Source organism: Lagenorhynchus albirostris, chromosome X (genome assembly GCF_949774975.1).
Source record: "Lagenorhynchus albirostris chromosome X, mLagAlb1.1, whole genome shotgun sequence".
NCBI lineage: Eukaryota > Metazoa > Chordata > Mammalia > Artiodactyla > Delphinidae > Lagenorhynchus > Lagenorhynchus albirostris.
The window spans coordinates 20363715-20383471 of record NC_083116.1 but is presented as its reverse complement, the minus strand read 5'-3'; the positions used below and the strand labels follow the sequence as shown (position 1 = coordinate 20383471).

At 41.8% G+C, this 19757-nt stretch overlaps 1 protein-coding gene across 3 annotated transcripts in view; it reads right to left on the bottom strand.

Annotated features, from left to right (window-relative positions):
• Nucleotides 1–5239: 5239 nt before the first annotated feature.
• ZDHHC9 (zinc finger DHHC-type palmitoyltransferase 9) overlaps nt 5240–19757 on the bottom strand; it is a 31859-nt gene continuing 17341 nt past the window's right edge. For all 3 annotated transcript variants that reach the window (XM_060138258.1, XM_060138259.1, XM_060138260.1), the window contains 7 exons: nt 17980–18138; nt 13019–13156; nt 12017–12063; nt 11140–11244; nt 9578–9681; nt 9077–9173; nt 5240–6791 (listed from right to left, as the gene is read on the bottom strand). In XM_060138258.1, the coding sequence (XP_059994241.1) occupies nt 6675–6791; nt 9077–9173; nt 9578–9681; nt 11140–11244; nt 12017–12063; nt 13019–13156; nt 17980–18138 (767 nt within the window). In that variant the 3' untranslated portion in view covers nt 5240–6674. The remainder of the gene's footprint in view (nt 6792–9076; nt 9174–9577; nt 9682–11139; nt 11245–12016; nt 12064–13018; nt 13157–17979; nt 18139–19757) is intronic.

Here is a 19757-nt window from a genome sequence, read left to right as displayed (position 1 = left end):
AGATTCAAAAAGAAAAAGTGTAGATAGAGTCCAGCCAGCTCCTCTCCAGTTCAGGATTAGAGATACCGCCCCAGCCCATCAGGGGAAGCAGCTGGGGGTATCAGCACATTCTAGCTAAACCATCGCCCCTGCCTGTCACTCCTTGCCTTTATTTCCCCAGGCAGGTCCTGATCAGCTCCCCCCTCCCCCCAACAAAAATGGCTATCGCCTGCACACATTCCCTCTCCTGCCCCCGCCCAGACTCTCGAGCAGCATGGTCTGCCTCTCACTCATAGAAACCCCGGCCAGGCTTCTCACAGAAGTGGAGGCCTCAGCAGGGCCACTAGAGACCAAGGGCATTAAAACAAAAGCTAAAAGAGGTTTGTAAGGGGAAAATGGGCACTGATCACGGTAGTCTCAGTGAGGTTCAACACCTTCCCCCCTCCCAAGTCAGGAAATTCAGGATGAGGTATGAGGTTTCCCAGCTGGGGAAAAGAAGTGGCTCTCCCACCTCTCCTTCACAATAGAGGCTACCTTGGCTTCTCATACAACGTGGGCCACATTCTATATTATTCAGCCAACAACACAATCAAGTGGGAAGGAACTGCCTCTCCTCTAGACCCAGCCAACATTCCTCCTCCAGGAAGGTCCTAAATAAACGGAATTCTATAGCACTTGATATGTAGGCTTCACCTTTTCCTAGAACTTCACAGTTACCAATACAGCATTTGTATACCATTGCCTCTGGGACCTGCCAGGGATAGCGTCAGAGAGAGCCCAGGGCAATGGCCCTCACAAAGGGACAGGCGATTTGACTGTGGGAATTCGGCAAGGCAACTTCCTGACTTTCTGTGCTAAAGAAACCCCACCACCAGTTCAACCTAAGTGCAGGGGTCTGCAGAGAGATTTAAGAGATTTAAGTCTAAAACAAAAACCCAACAACTACCCCCATATCAGTCTGACTATATATAGTCAGCCCTCTGCACGCCCAAAAGGGAGAGATCATTGGTAAAATTCATCCAAAATGGCAAAAAAATCCTAAAATTATTGCTGTTTCTCAACTCACAAGAGAATGGGGTCAGCAATGCCATTTCTCCTAAAGTTAACCCTAGCACATGGTCAGTTTTCAACAAGTATTTATTGAATGTTAAATGAAGGAAAGGCTCATTTCATTCAAGTGACACTTGGAATTATCAAACTCCTTTCTCTGTCTACACCTGCTCGACTGAGGGGCAGGGGGTTATGCCAGAAAACTCTCTGGACTGGGAGTGAGGACATCTGGATTCTGGTCTCTGCTTTACCAGCAACTGTCCATGTGACCTTAGATAAGTCACAGTACTTAATTTTCTGATGAGAGAGAGAGGCAGCAAGAGTGAGCACAAGCAACGTGGACTCTACATGATCAGTGTTTTCCTTTCAGGGGTGTCATGGACAGAGGCCAGGTTTTATGACAATCATGTCTCTAATTTGGGGCACAAAACTATCACCCACTTGGCCAAGTTGGAACAGTCAGAAGCTGAAGATGGGCAGTGGCTGGCAGAAAAGGCAGTGGGAGGGGAGCTTGAAGAGAGCGAAGGGACATGGAACTTTAGGGAGGTAATTCTATGCCATGCTCCAGAGTTGTAAAACAACTTCTAAATCAAGGCCCCTTCACTTCCTGGCCCATGGTGGAGGGTGAGCTCCAAGCTTTCATTTATTAATTGAGTAGAAAACCCTCTAATACCAGAAGAAAGATAAAGGACTTGGAAGGCCAATTCGCAGAATACAAAAAGCAAGAAACATAAAGCAGGGGGAGGTGTGGAAAATGTTTAACCTCATTATTAACGGAAGAAATAGAAATTAAGAAATGAAGGCGTCAAGATACCAGTTTACAGCTAGCTACTAAATTACCAAATGTTTAACTGAGGTGTGTTGAAGGAGGCTCCCTGATACAAAGCTGGTAGGACAAACTGGGACAGCCTTTCTGTAAAGCAATTTGGCCATATTTATCAAGAGCCTTTAAAAGAGCGCTCCCTTTGACTCAGTAATTCCACCTCTAGGAATCTATCCTAAGGAAATAAGATATGCCCATATATCAGGAAGTTCATCACAGCAATATTCATAATAATGAAAAATTGGAGACACCTAAATGTCTGACAATAGGGAAAAGGTTATGCACGTATTATGGAGTCATTAAGAAGTATTTTCAAATAATTTCTAATGATATGGAAAACGCTAAGTAAAAAAAGCAAGATTACAAAACTATATTTATAGTTGAATTCCAGTTATGTTAAAAAATATATATGTACAGAAAATTGACCAGAAAGAAATACACCAAAACATTAACAGTGATTATTATATTTGGTGATGTGTTTATGAGTGATTTTTCAATCTTCTTACTTTCCTGTACTTTCAAAATTTTCAACATGTGCTACTTTTAAATTTGATGAACATGTGTTACTTTTAAAATTTAAAAAGCACGTTAAAGGTATAAGGGGATGGGGCGGTGTTTGTTGATTTTCTAAATTTTCCAAATATTTAGAGGTAGAAAGGGACCTTTGAGATAATCTAGTCCAACAGTTCTCAACCCTATCAGCCCCAGCCCTCCGTTGGTATATACAATATTTTGCAGCGTACCCTTTGCCACCCTGAAATGAATCTCATAGTTAATATAAACTGCTTATACACGTAATTTCCAGAATAGCAATATAATACACTAACTATAGTATAAAGGAGAAATAAAAGGAAAGTCATTTATAATCAGATAATAGATATTTCAGTACACAAATGCCTGCACAAGACTATACTAAAAGATTAACAGTCAGATGCTGCTACAGAGGAAGACTAAGTATTGGCAACTTAAAAATCCATGAATGGCATTGCTACTGGCGACATGATTTTCAAAGATCACAACTCTTGGTAAACTTCTGAATAAAATAAAGTACCATCTTCACTCAATTTACACAATTGTTGCATTACTGGAAATTCAGTGTATGATATTAAAACTATAAAAATATGTTAGTTCCCATTCCCCTTTCATATTTATCCAAAACATGAAATCCACAATGACTCCCTTTTTTGTGAGTTGGGCTTGCATCCTTTAAAACTAATGATATTTGCAGTTCTAGCCTTTGATACAGTTTCTAAAACGCACTGCTCAAGAACAGCAAGCAATTCCTAGAATGTATTCTCAAAACTGACACAAATGCTCTTTGAATTATTGGAAGTACTGGTCTTCTTTAGTATCACCAAGGCACAAGAGCAAATTATCATTAAAAAAAAAAATTTACTGTGATCCCTTGGTGATTTTCCCTAGCCTGGCCCCAAGCCTCAAGGGGTACAAAATGAACTGAGCTAGAAGAAAAGGACTAACGGGCCTAGGCTATGGGGAGAGGGAGGAGGGCTAGGTTGCTAGGTTACCACTTGAGCCAATCCAAGTGGTCTCAGAGGGGTACCAGACACACAGTTCAGGTCCCTCTCTCTGCCCCACTAGGCTGAAGGCCCTCTCAAAAGAAGGGGGTCAAAAGGTGGGGGAGGGGTCCGGTCACGCACGCTAGGCACAAGTAAAGAAATGAGGCAGAAGCACAAAGAAACAGACATCCCTGTATTTCTAAAACCATTCAAGTCTCCTTCATTAATTGGCTTCCCCCCGAAAAGAAGGATTTCTTTATTACGAAACACCAGAGTGAAAAACCCAGCACACATACACATTTGTAGGCTCACACAAAAGTGCAGAGATTTACATATTAAATTGCATTTAAGTTAGAAAATAGATTTAAAAACAAAATACTTCTTTTTCCCCCAACAAGGTAAAGAGATTTGGTCAGTAGGAAAAGGGGCCTTAAGGGTAAACGCAGGAAGGGCAGGGCAGGAAGAATGGAGTTTAGCTGCTATAGAATTAGAACCCACTGCCGCCACTGGTGAAAAAAGCAAAGGGGGAGATGGTGTTCTCCACTGTGGCAAGCAGGGCCCCAGGGCCAAAGGGACATGAAAGAAAAAAAAGAGGCCTCAAAGAGCCAAATTCCACCAACCCCCAGAGGTTTTGGATCCGTGCCAACCATCCTGGTCTGGGGAAGTGGGGTGCATAGGAAACTTAAGGAATGGGGAGGAAGGGGAGAGGTGGAAAGAATGTCAGCCATTGAAAAGAGCAAACAATTTAAAGCCTATTCCCCTGGGAGGGACCAATTCTTCAATCTCCCCTCTGATCAGAACTCAGACTAGGAACAGTCCCAGCCGGTGCGTGGTATGAACGGGACAGATCTTCAGGCCAAGGTCTTAAATGCAGAAGATTTATATAGGAAAAGAACAAGGGTAGGGAGTAGGGAAAAGCAGAAGCTTTTAAAAAAAAGATCATTTCACACTAATGATAAGGGGTTTCCATTCTGACCCTTGACCTCAGAAGAAGAAAGCTTCTCTAACTCACACAAGGGTCAACAGAAGAGTGGCTGAGGTAAGTTGAGGGAGGAGAGAGATGGGCTAAGACAGGATGGGTTGAGAACTGACTAAAAATGGGTTCATCTGAGTGGCAGGTTAACTGGAAAAACCTAATATCTTCCCAACTCTCCAGGCTTGGCCTTATTTTGAACTAACTAAAATCTAACTACAAGGACAAAACTGAGAGAGTCAGAAAAAGAATGAGAAAGTAGAGGCAGATAGGACCGGAATCTGAGTCAGTCAGAGTCCCAGTCTGTCTCTCTGTCTCTCGAAGGATTGCTAAACTCAAATCCTGCTACAAGAAAATAGGAAGACATAGAGAAAAAGCTAGGAGCGGCCGAATTTCATTACTTCTGATTAACTGGGAAGAGCGAGACAAGAACTGGTAAGGAATCTTGATTACAGACCATTTAAAAAGAAATATATACCATCACTTGTAAAAGATCACTAACAAAATATTTCCAAGGGGAGGCCCTGAGGAGCCTGCTTTAATAACCAAGACTCATTTGCAATTAACAGCATCCATCTGCATAAAAACAATATCCTATTAAAGAACTTGTTCTCTTAATTTAATATAACCCCTGACCCTCCCAATCTTTCTAACACTGTTCATGGCCTTGAAAGGCCTCTTTTCATAGTCAAGAATACGGTAAACTTCAACCCAGAATGTAGTATAGGTCAATGGAGAGTTTGGGAGCTACCTCTCCAACCCAAGGGCCCCCTGGAAAATGGAAGTATGTGTAGTAACAAGCACCCCCTTCAACCCCCACCCCCACCCCACCCCCCAAAGATATTCACACCCCCATGGTGGTTCTTGAAATGGAAGGGGGAAGGAGGAGGCAGGCAGTTTGCATTAGACACAGTTTAATCGCCTTCAAATAGATTAAAAGTTCTGCTTTACACTCCCCCCCTCCCCGGAAGTCATCCAGACAGGACCCTGGCTTAGAAAAACACAGGTGCTCTAGGAAATATAGCCACATATAATACATAAATCTTCTTCCCTGAAATAGAGCAGGTCCTGAGTAGAGCTGACTGGGGGCCACAGCCCACCCCCAGGGTGAAGCGGCTCTGGGACTCTGCCGGTGGAAGTGCTGGAAGAGCGGGGCCTGGAGGAAGCCCCCGGTGTGGTTACCAAGCCCGCGGTGGGCCAAGGCCTTGGAGTGGGTCCCCCAGGAGGGCAGCAGTGCGGGGCTTTCCCTCCTCACTCAGCCGAGGCCTAATGGAAGTACTGGTTATCCTTTTTTTTCTTTTTTTTTTCTTTTTTGAGGGGACATAGGGGGAGAGGAGAGGAGAGCCTCTCTGTGCCTTAGTTTCCCCATTTGTGCATACAGGGCCTCTGCAGGCCTCACACAGGGAGTCTGAGGGGGTAGTGTTTAAGTGAGCACTCGGGCTTCCTCTGAGGAAAAGGAACCACCAAAGTGCAGACTTTTATTACTGCCGTTCCTGCTCCCAACGGGAACAAGAGTCAAAAGGAAAACAAATTAAAAGGGGCTAATGAGAGAGGAAGAGACATGAGACAGAGAGTGCGAGGGGCCGTGCCGTTGGCATCTCATAAGTTCTTATTGAGAACGGCACAGGTATTAAAAAGTTTCTGGGTAGTCTACGAGAAATGTGAATTGTTATCTATACTGCAATTACTTACATATATCTCACTGGAAAAGCGTGGGGCTTGGGTGTTAGAGAGTGGACAGGGGACAAAGGAGAAGCTGCACGAATAAATACAACAAGTGGAAACTGCCTACCCCATTCCTGAAAGGATTTGCTGGCAATGTTGGCACTTTGTAGCCAGGAGAATCTTCCAAGCCCACTCTCCATCCCCCTCCATTCTGAAGGCCTCAAGAATCCAGTTAGAATTCCCTGGCCAGAGTTCTCTGTGACTGCCCCTGGACTCATGATGCACAGCAGCTTGAGAGGATCTGAGTCAGTCTCAGGAACCTTTACCCCAGAATTGGGCCAGTGACCCCAAGCAGGAGAGCTGGGATCTGGGAAGAGAGGGGAGTCCAAGGGGCCTCTGTGGCTGAGGCCATGGAAAACCAGTGCCAGGGCCCAAGGGACCCATTTGTCCAGTTACCAGAGGTGACTGACATCTTCTGCAACTGCTTGGAGTCCAGAAATTTAAAAAAGCTTGCAGCAAGAAAATGCCAGTTTACAACTGGGTGAATAAAGACCAAAGAAAAACAGTAATAGGAACAGCTTACTTGCTCTCTGTCTCAGGTTATCTTCTCCCATTAAATCTCTCACAGCCCTAATCAGACACAACAAAAGTCTCTTCCATAGATAGGCTACTTCTCAGCTTCAGTGGCCTCCTGTGAGGGCTCTGGGGGCTCTGGGGGTGGCATCTCTTCAGGAGTGCTGGTGTCCTCCGGCATCTCATCGGAGCTTAGATGGTCTGTTGGAGCCTGAGAAGGAAAAGATATCAAATTCAATACAAAGCTCTCCCTCAAAATACAAATGGAGATAATCCATAGACACTGAACTCTTCCTCTGAACCCATCAACCACACTGACGCTACAGATACGCCGCCACCAACACCAAACTCAGAACCAAGACTAGACTGTCGTCTTCTCAGCAGAAGGCAATTGAAGTTTATTTGAGTTCTATTCTTAACTGTCTGTTGTGGACAGATATTTCTATTATTATGCATGATAATAATAAAAGGGATCACAAATAATTACACAGACCACCTTCCCTCCTTCACAACACAATGTTATAACATACTTGTCTAACAAGGCCTGACATGGTGGTTCTCAATCTTCTTTCGGCCCTAACACATACCTCCCTAGAACAGTGATTCTAAACCAAAGAGGGTGGGGTGGTAGAATCTTCAGATGGTATATCTGGTTTGAAAATGCCTCCTGAGTGATTCTAAAATACCACCCTTCCCCACATTCAACTGAGAATCACTAACCTGTACTGTAATGATTTAAGATCAGACTCATCAGAAAAACAATATTCAAAATGATGATAATGATATATAAACATGAGTTTGCTATACTTCAAAAAAGAAAATTAAAAATTTAAGAAAGGCAAAGTAGAGAACAATTATCTAACTTACAAATAGCATTCATCTAAGAGTAGGATTCGATTTCTTTTTTTTGGCCGCGCTGCGTGGCTTGTGGGATTTTAGTTCCCCAACCAGGGATTGAACCCCGGCCCATGGCAGTGAAAGTGCTAAGTCCTCACCACTGGACCGCCAGGGAATTCCAGGAGAATTTGATTTTAAAAGAAAGTTCAAGTCTACTAAAAATCTATTAGAACTAATAAAAGAAGTTTAGCAAGGTTTCAGGATACAGAATCAATATACAAAAAAACCAATTGGGCTTCCCTGGTGGCGCAGTGGTTGAGAGTCCGCCTGCCGATGCAGGGGACACGGGTTTGTGCCCCGGTCCGGGAAGATCCCACATGACGCGGAGTGGCTGGGCCTGTGAGCCATGGCCGCTGAGCCTGCGCGTCTGGAGCCTGTGCTCCGCAACAAGAGTGGCCACGATAGTGAGAGGCCCGCGCACTGCGATGAAGAGTGGCCCCCGCTTGCCACAACTGGAGAAAGCCCTCGCACAGAAACGAAGACCCAACACAGCCAAAAATAAATAAATAATTAAAAATGAATATCTGCTCAAAAAAATCTGAATTGAGTTGTGTCAAAAAAAAAACTTGCATACACATGTTCATTACAGCATTATTCATAATAACCAAAAGGTGGAAACAACCTAAATGTCTACCAATTGATGAATGGATAAATAAAATGTAGTCTATCTATATAACAGAATATTATTCAGCCGTATAAAGGAAAGAAGTACTGCTACATGCTACAACATAGATGAACCTTGAAAATACAAGGCTAAATCAAAGAAGCCAGTCACAAAAGACCACATATAATATGATTCTATTTTTATGAAATGTACAGAAGAAGCCTACAGCAAAAGAAAGTAGATTAATAGTTCCCTAGGGATGGGGCTGAGGGAACTGGGGGGAAAGGGAGAGTGACTGTTAATGGGTACAGGGGTTTTTTTGGGGGGCAATGAAAATGTTTTAAAATGGATTGTTGTGATGATAGCACAGTTCTGTGAACATATTACAAACCAGTGAATCCTACATTTTAAACAGGTATTTTATGGTATCTGAATTATATCTCAACAGAGCTATTACAAAAAAAAGAAAGTTCAACTAATAATTTTAGGAACATACTTTATTAAAGCATATGTGATCAGTATAGCTGGGAGAGTTTCCACATCTGCATATTCCAGTGAGGAAGCCTCCTTCTACCAAGGTAACCACACCACTAACTCCAACCCACCCTCCTGACCCCTGTCATTGCTCCTATAGCATTTTATGCTTCCCTCATCAAGGCACTCTTCACTACACAGACTAATAACCTGTTTTCTCTCGTCCCCACTAGACAATGAGCTCCATAAGAGCAGACGCATTATGTGACTTGTTCACTGGTGTATCCCTAGCACCTAGCACATTGGCTGGCACAGAATGTTGAAGAAATGACTAGATCTCAATCTATGTCAAGGGCACAAAGATCTTAAGGCAATGTCAGGGCAGAAGCAGAGACAGGGAAGCTGGAGTGACTGGACACAAAATTGCCTAATTATATCTCTAAGGTGTAAATTTAGTCTACACCCTCTATCCCCAACTCAGCCTTAAAGTCTAAAAGCCTTAAAAAGTCAGGAACACTTACTGGGCTCTGAGGCAAGAGGCTGGTACTGGCCTCTTGAGTACTGGGAGGTCGACTTCCACTTTCCTCCAGTGGCAAAATACCCCTTCGATCCAGCACACTGAAGGAGACAGGAGAGTTAACAAAGCACTTTGCATCCACCTCTCCACCCACCCACCCCACTGAATCTTCCTGTGTGTGCTGGAAAATATAAATCTGCCCTTTGGCAGTCTAGTCTGATCCTAGCACACATCTCCTACCTTCCATTCACTTTTTCTTCCACAAACCAGGGAATACCACATTAACAAGGGAACAAACAGATAAAATAAGAATGAAAGGTCATCCCTTCAAAACAACCAGCCCACGGCCTATGGTCCATGTAGACATGGCACCAAGGGACAATCCCTGGGAAGACCTCTTTTGACACGAAGAGGCCATGTTCAGAAGAACGCATCACACCAGGTGACAGGATCAGGTCAAACTGCTTGTCCCAAGAGTTCCAGGATCTTCTAGTCCTCTGAGTACCTGGGGGGCAAGGGGCCACACAGCACTTCACAGCAGTTCTTCACAATATTGCCATGGCTATAGGGATTCTGGACACGATTCTTCCCTGTCCACGAGCCTTTGATCTGCAAGATAAAAGCCAAGGCTTAAACATTATGTTGAAGACATACATGCAGCACAGGAAGATGAAAAAGGTCTGGAGATGGATGGTGGTGATGGTTGCACAACAATGTGAATGTACTAATACCACTGAATTGTAAACTTAAAAAATGGTTTAAGATGGTACATTTTAAGGACTTCCCTGGTGGTCCAGTGGTTAAGAATCCGCCTGCCACTGCAGGGGACACGGGTTCGATCCCTGGTCCAGGAAGATCCCACATGCCACGAAGCAACTAAGCCCCTGTGCCACAGCTACTGAGCCCGCGCGCCTAGTGCCTGTGCTCCGCAATAAGAGAAGCCACCGCAATGAGAAGCCCACGCACTGCAACGAAGAGCAGCCCCTGCTCACCGCAACTAGAGAAAGCCTGTGCGCAGCAACGAAGACTCAGCGCAGCCAAAAAAAAAAAAAAAAGATGGTGCATTTTATGTGTCTTTTACCACAACAGAAAAAAAAAAGAGAAATACATGCATAGCCACGGAAAAATATTCACAATAGAGTAAAAAAGCAGATACCTGAGCGTTATGTATTATTTCCATTTAAAAATACATAATATATTCACATAAACAAACATGAGAACAAGTCTAGACAAGTCTAGAAGACTATAGATCATACCATTAACAATGGTGATGCCTAGGAGGTAAAATTACAGGGACTTATTTGCTATTTTTTACTCATCTGTACTTCCTGATTTTCTACAATGAATATGGATTAATCGGTAAATTTTTGTTTTTAATTCATTAATTTATTTATTTTAGGCTACACTGGGTCTTCGTTGCTGCACGCAGGCTTTCTCTAGTTGCGGCGAGCGGGGGCCACTCTGTTGCGGTGCGCGGGCTTCTCATTGCAGTGGCTTCTCTTGTTGCGGAGCACGGGCTCTAGGCGTGCAGGCTTCAGTAGCTGTGGCACGCAGGCTCAGTAGCTGTGGCTCACGGGCTCTAGAGCGCAGGCTCAGTTGTTGTGGCGCACGGGCTTCGTTGCTCCGCAGCATGTGGGATCTTCCCAGACCAGGACTCAAACCCGTGTCCCCTGCATTGGCAGGCGGATTCTTAACCACTGCGCCACCAGGGAAGTCCCAATCAGTAACTTTTTAAAAGCAAGGACTTATTCAATGCAACTGTCCCTCTCCATTCCAAACCCAGAGGCACCAGTTAGCTTTTAAGGACCTATGAACAGCTTGTGAACCTTGTGAACCTTGTGCTCACCCAACCATATTCAATCTCTTCTTCCTAATTCCCTACAGGCATTCAGCTCCAAACAAAGCAGTCTGCTTTTTCTTCTACACACCTGGTTTAACAATCTCCCACACCTGGCTTTCTGCCTGCCTCAACCTCCCAGGCCCTGGAGACTCAGTTCTCCAGCAGGTAATTAGAGAATAGGCTTTTGGTAGAAGAATATGTAATGAGGAGAGGAAAAGTTGACTCACATCTTCATTGGTTGTCTGGTTGAGAGCCACAAGGAAAGTGTGGAATCCAGTCAGTCCCACGACGGACCAGAGTGTGAAGAAGCAAATGAGTACTTCTAGAACAGTGAGGTGTTGGTTAAGGAATATTGAAGAAGCCACACCACGGGACTTGATGCCGCAGCCCATACTCATGACACCAGTCACACCATCTTTACCCCTTGGAACATATACCACAAATATATATCCATACATAACAACGGGTGAATTCTAAACTTGCTGGCTATATCCCTCATGAAAGGTAAAGGATGCCTGTTTATCCACTACAAGTAGCTCTCTAACAGATCTAGTCTATTTAGGTGTTTGTCTGTTTATTCATCATTGGCTCTTCGAAGGGGACATTTAGGAGGGGTCCAAAGCTAAACGATGTTGGCCATCACTGCCAATGGAAAACACATCAAAAAATAAACTTTATAGATGAAAAAACTGGTGGGAAAGAAACCAGAATGTGATTTCTAGAAATCCCATCTGAATCTCCTTTTCAGAAATGTAACTTCTGTACAAAATAAGCTTAGCTGTAACAGGAAGGTGGGACTTCTAGTAAGTGATGCAAGAGGTCTATTGAGAGCAAAGTATAGCCCACTAGAGAATGCAGGGCTGAGTCTGGGATCAGAAGGACTTGGGAGGGAGGCAGTAGAGACAAAGTTGAAGGAAAGACCTCCCTTTAAGCCCTGGCCATCCTCCATTCTAGTTGCTACCACTAAGGCTACATTTAAAAATTTTAGACGTTGGCACTCTCTGATGTCTGAAAAATGAGATGGTGGAGAACTGCAGACAGAAAGCATGCTGAAAAGTAGTTTAAGAGGGCTTCACGGGGACATCCTGCCAGGGGAGGATATGTTCCAGGAGTTTCTTTCAATGTCTCCAGGAAGCCAATTTTCAAGGATTCTGTGAAATTGGGAGGAGGAGTAGAGAGAAAGATTAGTAACTTTAGTAAAAAATACACACATACCCTAGTGCCTACTCACTTTCTTCCCTCCCTATCCCTTGTTACAAGCCAGCAAGAGATAAGCCCTCATTCAGGCAAGGGACTCACACCTCCAAGCTGGTACTCTCTTGACTAAAGGGTCCACCTTCTCAATACAGGACCCAACACTGGACTAGAGAGTCGGCCACAAGCCAAGCATCTGGCTCCCCTCCCTTTTCCCTAGCCTCCAGCTATGGCCATGGAGCGGGAAATTCATTCATAGATGAAAGAAATCAGAAATATCCAAGAAAAATCCTCTCTCTTCATCAATCCATATCTCTTCACTGCTCAAAATCCAGCTCAGGACTCATCTCTCCCCAGGAAGCTGCCTTGATTAAGACCACTCCTTTAACTCCTCATCCCATCTGCCCTTGGGCTCTTTTATGTGTGTGTATGTGTGCATGTGCACACGTGCGCGCGCACACACACACACACACACAGGTGTATATTTTCTATCTCCCAAAGTAGACCATGAGCCACTAAAAGACATTTCTCTGGTGTAACCCCTTCTACCACCTGACACAAGGGCAGGTCTTATGAGGCAAAAGAGGTGACACATACAGGCAAAAATACATCCCCAACCTTTGGGATCACCTCAGAAATGCCCAGTACTCTAGGTACAGACCAGTAATTATGGTGCTGGTCTCCAGCAGAGGGCCACTGAGAAGACCAACACACTCGGTAAATCCTAATTGATGTGAGCTGAGGTTTGGAGCTCTGTTCAGGAGCAGATAGTAGTGCACACTTCTAACTGGTCCTAAGGTGGCTTCGCAATGGTAAAGTCCCGCCAGGATACGGAACCACTCTCCTAAGCTGTCCTCAAGTCTTCTCCCACCACCCACCCCTCCAGCAACATACACTGCCCTGTATACTCACTGAGGGCCACGTAGACGATGTTGAAGGCAAAGACATAGATCGTGAGGAGGGACAGAGAAAGGATGAAGAGGTAGAAGTAGCGGTAGTTCCTCTTTCCAACACAATTCCCCACCCAGGGGCAGTGATGGTCGAAGCGCTCTGTGGGAGAAAGAGAGAGTCCAGTGCCAAAACCTCCAAAACTAAGCACAACCCTGCCATCCACTTAATACCTAAGTCCAAGACCCCTAGGATCGCTGCCTATTTCAACTGTAAAAAACACTGGTTTTGTATACACTGATGTGTATAAAATGGATGACTAATAAGAACCTGCTGTATAAAAAAATAAATAAAATTCAAATAAATAAATAAAACCAAAAACACCTATTTCCTTCCAAAATAAATTAAAAAAAAACACTGGTTTTTTATTTTTCACAGTGTTTTCACAGCCATCTCATTTGATCCCCACAATCGTCCTGGAAGTTGGGCAAAAGAAGATATTCTTTTCTCCATTTTACAGATGAGAAAACTGAGACACTGAGGGGTTAAGTGATCTGTCTCACTGTCAGTTAACAGCAGAGACCTTGCTTTTCCAAAGAAAAGTCTTAGTAAGTGTGTCTACTAAGCACAGGAAGAATAAATAGGTGTAAATAGCCAAGGGACTTTTGAAAAATGAGTAGCGTGGTTTTTCTTAAACTCCAGTTAGTAAAAAATTATAAACCTACATACCTGGAATGGTGTGGCATAGCTCAATGGAATGGAAATCACCCAGAAACAGAATATATAAAAATTTACTGTCTGAGAATGGTAGTGCTTCAAAACCAGTAGAGAAAGGAAGTATCATTCCATCAACAACTCAGAGACAATTGGTTACTTGGTTGAAAATAAGGTTAGATCTTTTTCTCTCACACTATTTACCAAAATTAATTCCAGATGAATTAAAGAGTTAAATGTAAAAACAAAGTGAAACCTTAAAATAACCATAAAGAATAGGTGAACATTTGTCTCCTGTATGGAGAAGGACTTTCTAAGCATAAAAGTAATGGAAAAAAACCACAGATGACAAAGAAAAATAGATTTGACTCCATACACTTTAAACAATATTTCATAGATGTTAAAAATACTATAAAGAAAATTAAAGAGGAAAAAAAACCCCGAGAAAGTATGTGAATTTTGTAACTTAGTCTATGAAAAGTCCTTACAAATCAATAACAAAATACAAATACTCCTTCAAAAATAGTCAAAAAGCAAAACAGTTAATAAATACCATATAAACATATATTTAAACATTTTCAGATTCACTAACTCATCTCAATACTAATACAACAATAAGATACTTTTCTGCCTATCAAAATAAGAATATAAAAAATAATATTCAGTGCTAGCGAGAACACGGTAAAACGTACACTCTAATATACTGTTTGTGGAAGTACAAATTGAGAGAACCTTTCTGGAAAGCAATTTGCCCGTATGTATCAAGAGCCTTAATAATGCTCACACCCCTTCGGCAGAATAAATCCATTTTTAATAATTTCTCATAAGGAAATAGAGATGTGCACAGAAATTTAAGTTCAATACTTTTTTATTAATTTTTTATTGTGGTAAAATATATAAAACATACAATTTGCCATTTTAACCAATTTTAAGTGTAAAATTCACCGGCATTAATTACATTCACAATGTTGTACAACCATCACAACTACCTATTTCCCAAAATTTTCATCACCCCCAAACCACCGCTTGGATTGTCTCCATCTTTTGGCTTTCATGAACAGTGCTGATGTGAACACTGATGTACAAGTACGTTTGAGCTCCTGTTTTCAGTTCTTTTTTGGTATTGTTATGGACAGAACTGTGTCCCCCTAAAATTCATACATTGAAGCCCTAACCCCAGTGTGACTGCATTTGTAGACAGGGCCTCTAAGGGGGTAACTAAAGTTAAATAAGGTCATAAGGGTGGGGCCCTAATCCAATACAACTGGTATCCTTATAAGAAGAAAAGGAAGAGATACCAGAAGCGCACGAGCACAGAGAAAAGGCCATGTGAGGACACGGCAAGAAGGTGGCCACCTGCAAGCCTCACCAGAAATCAACACAGTAGGCACTGTGATTTTGGACTTCTAACCTCCAGCACTATGAGAAATTCAATTTCTGTTATTTAAGCTACTCAGTCTGTGGTATTTTGTTGGCAGCCTGAGCACACTGGGTAATATAGGTATATACCCAAGAGTGGAATTGCTGGGTCATATAATTCTATGTTAACTTTCTGAAGAACTGCCAAAATGTTCTCCACAGCAGCTGCACCATTTTACATTCCCACCAGCAATGTATGAAGGTTCCAATTTCGCCACATCCTTAAATTTAATAATTTTTTTAAATTTAATAATTTTGATTGCAGTTTTATAATAATGAATAAAACAGGATCGTGAATAATATCTACTGATAGGAGACCACCTAAATAAAGTAGAATATAGCCATATGATGGATTATGCAGTCATTAAAATAATATATTCAAAAAACATTTATTAAAGGTGTAGAAAAATGCTCAGGATATAATGGTAAGTGACAAAGGCAGGACTAAAAACTCTAGTATGATCCAATTTCACAAACAAGAGAAAGACTAGAAGGAAATACAGCAAAATGGAGAGTGAGTTTGGGATTAAGTTCTATTAATACCTGTTCTTCCCATATTTTCTACAATGAACATGTATTATTATTATTTTATTATTTTATTTTTTTGCGGTACGCGGGCCTCTCACTGGTGTGGCCTCTCCCGTTGCGGAGCACAGGCTCCGGACGCGCAGGCTCAGCGGCCATGGCTCACGGGCCCAGCCGCTCCGCGGCACGTGGGATCCTCTCGAACCGGGGCACGAACCCGTGCCCCCTGCATCGGCAGGCGGACTCCCAACCACTGCGCCACCAGGGAAGCCCAACATGTATTATTTTAATGAATGAAAAAAGCACAAAGAATAAAATATATCATTTTTAAAGCGCAGTGAGCTGTGTACCAGTCAAAAAATAAGGCTGTAAAAACAGGTGCATCTCCTAGTTAAAGGGCTGTATCTTTTCAGAAAAGGGAAGGAAGATATAGCCTTACTTTAAGCAAACCTGCCACATAAAAAACACTGAAGAATGCAGATTTATACAGATATATTCAATATTTTTACCATCAATATATTATAAATCACACTTTTTTCTGATAATATTGATACAAGTAATATATGCTCATTGTAGAAAACTTGAAAATAATTTTTTTCTAATGAAGGAAACAAAATCCCTTATTACCCCACAACCTATAGATAATAGACAATAAACGTTCTAGAGTACTTCCTTGCATAATTCTTTATACATACTTATATTTTTTTAAATGTGTAACTGAGATCACACTATAAATGTAGCCTATCTTCTATTTTATTTCATTTAGCTTTCTGGTATGAGCTTTACCCATAGAAGTCCACTGTATGTTATGTCCCACAATTTATTTGACCATTTATCTACTGATGGACAATTAGTTTCTTTTCAATTTTTCATTACTATAATAATCTGGAGGTAAATATGTCCATACCTAAATCTTTACCACATCTCTAATTATTTTCTTGGGTTAGATCCCTAGAAGGCAAGTCACTGGCACCAAAGGGTATACATGTTTTAAGGTTTTCATGAATTTTATTAGGTTGCCTTCCAAAAAGTTTGTTCCAATTTACACTCCTACCAGTGTAGGGCTAAGCGTTATCAGGTTTTCCTTGCTAAATTTCTAGGTTTAAGATCTTGTTTTAATTTTTATTTCTTTGCTTTTTAGTAGAGATGAACCTTTTTTTCATGTGAACTAAGTAATTGCATTTCCTGTTTTATCTGCTGTCCATATTTCTACTGAAATGTTATTGCTTCTTTTTTAAAAAATCAATTTGCATGAGTTCTTTATGTTTAAGAATATTAATAAGGAGAGGGAATACTTTTTGAAAACCTTCACATCACACTTCCTTGAAATATCAAGTTTCCTGGCTCATTTAAAATGAGTTTCAATTTATAAAAATCCTATCTACATATAGCTTTTACCATATAAAGTAAGATATATCTTCCCAACCTTAACCTAAAAAGAATTGGCTAATGAGAGGAAAGCAATGTACTCAGGCATGCTCCATGGCATATATAAAGAATGCTGGAAGTATGCCTATTGATAATATAAGGAATTGCACATATCTGCCTATCAACAGACATATTTACTGCCTGTTTTTGATCTTTCCCAGGGCTCAGCATACACTAGGCAGTGATTACAACTAAGTCACATATATGCAGCTAGAAGCACAGATCTCTGTATTATGCACACATACACCCCCCACCCTTGCAGCAGAAGCAGAGAAAGAACAAATGAGGGTTTTGGAATCAGAGCTGTTCCAGCTTCATCTCATACTAATTTAATTATATGAACCTACACAAAGGTGCTTCATCTATTTCTTCATCTGTAAAATGAGGATAATACCTATCTTATGGGGTTCTTATGAGTCTTAAATGAGAGAAAGGGAAAGCACTTAGCAAGTGCCTAGTATATATTAGGAATTCAATAAATGCTAGCAATTTTTTTCTTCCTGGGAACACCACTTCTTATTTAGCCCTTCCTTCCCCGATGCTGCCCTCCAGTGGACTAGGATTCTCCTCCCCCTACGTAAGGTGGGTTCCACTTGAAACAGATCCAGTAGAAGAAAATCTAGATTTGAAAAACAGGTAAAGTTTATTTCTTTATTTACCAAAGAGGTTTTTTTTTAAACTAGAGGATATTTAAATTATGATTTGATCTACAGAAGTACAGCTGATTTGCAATTGTTCGGAAGCTTGTTTCCCATCTTAAGTTTCTTAACTAAAAATCTAGCTTGTTTCCTATCTAAATCTATCTTCCCACCCCCACTGATTTTTCCTGAGAAAAATCACCCTGACCCTCTTCTTCAACTCAGCCTTTCCCCAGGCAACATCTCTTTGGTTTTACTCACCCACACAGTTGTCACAGATGCTGCAATGAGAGGCCCGGGGAGGCCGGAAGATCTTGCATGTATAACAGTATTTCAGCTTCACAATCTGGTTGTTTATCTGGAAATTCTTGATACGAGGGGGTGGTCGCTGGCCTTGGGGTACTGCACCATTGGTAGCTTCTGTAGATCAGTAAAGACAGTTAACACCACTGCTAGCCATTATTTGAGACCAAAAGCCTTACCACCTCTCCAAGAGCAATGGGAGTAATCAAATGTTCCCTAGGCCCACTGTCCCCGCCAGGCTGGCATTTCCAGACTAGACTCTCAACACCACAGAGTATCCTCCCCAAATTCCACTGAGTGCCATGCAATTATTTTGTGTACACGTAAAAAAGTGTTTCTTCAAGCTTTTTGGCTGATTACAAAGAAAAACATTCATAATAGAAGAAATAAAAATGGCTAAAAAACATATGAAATGAAAACATATAACTTTACTGATAATCAAAGAAATTAACATAAAGATACCATCTCCACCTTCTATATTAACAAGTATTAAAAAGAAGAACCTAGGGGCAGGACAGGAATAAAGACGCAGACATAGAGAATGGACTTGAGGACATGGGGAGGGGGAAGGGTAAGCTGGGACGAAGTGAGACAGTGGCATGGACATATATACACTACCAAATGTAAAACAGATAGCTAGTGGGAAGCAGCCGCATAACACAGGGAGATCAGCTTGGTGCTTTGTGACCACCCAGAGGGGTGGGATAGGGAGGGTGGGAGGGAGGGAAACGCAAGAGGGAGGAGATATGGGGATAGATGTATATGTATAGCTGATTCACTTTGTTATAAAGCAGAAACTAACACATCATTGTAAAGCAATTATACTCCAATAAAGATGTTAAAAAAAAGAATAAAAATACCCAGTGTTGGCAAGGATAGGGAGAAGGTATTTTTATACATTACCAGTAAGCAATATGGCAGTGACTACCAAAATTTTAAATGTGCTTACTTTTTAAAAAAATTAATTTATTTATTTATTTTTGGCTGAATTGGGTCTTCGTTGCTGCGCACGGGCTTTCTCTAGTGGCGGCAAGCGGAGGCCACTCTTCATTGCAGTGTGTGGGCTTCTCATTGTGATGGCCTCTCTTGTTGCGGAACATGGGCTAGGTGCGCAGGTTTCAGTAGTTGTGGCACATGGGCTCAGTAGTTGTGGCTCGCGGGTTCTAGAGCACAGGCTCAGTAGTTGTGGCGCATGGGCTTAGTTGCTCCGCAGCATGTGGGATCTTCCCAGACCAGGGCTCGAACCCGTGTCCCCTGCATTGGCAGGCGGATCCTTAACCACTGCACCACCAGGGAAGCTCCTAAATGTGTATACTTTTGACCCAGCCATTCTACTTCTAGGAACTTATCAAAATTACAAAGAGATGTACAAAAGATGGTAACACAGGATATTTGTCACAGAAGTCCCTTTTAATAGTGAAAGACTGAAAATAACCTTAATATTATAATAGAAGGTTGGTTAAGTACATTATGATACGTGCATGGGATGGAATATTATGCAGCCATTTCAAATGATGTACACATTTTAAATATTCACAACATACTGAAAAATGAAACTGTACACTAAAAAGAAGCATTTTACCTTGCAAAAGTAAAATATATGCATGAAAAAAGACTGGTAATATTTAGAATCAGAAAAACAATTATTTAAAAATAAGAGTAATACATGCTTATTGTAAAAAATTTGGAAAAAACAGAAAATATGAATAGAAGACAAAAAATCACTGATGGTCTCT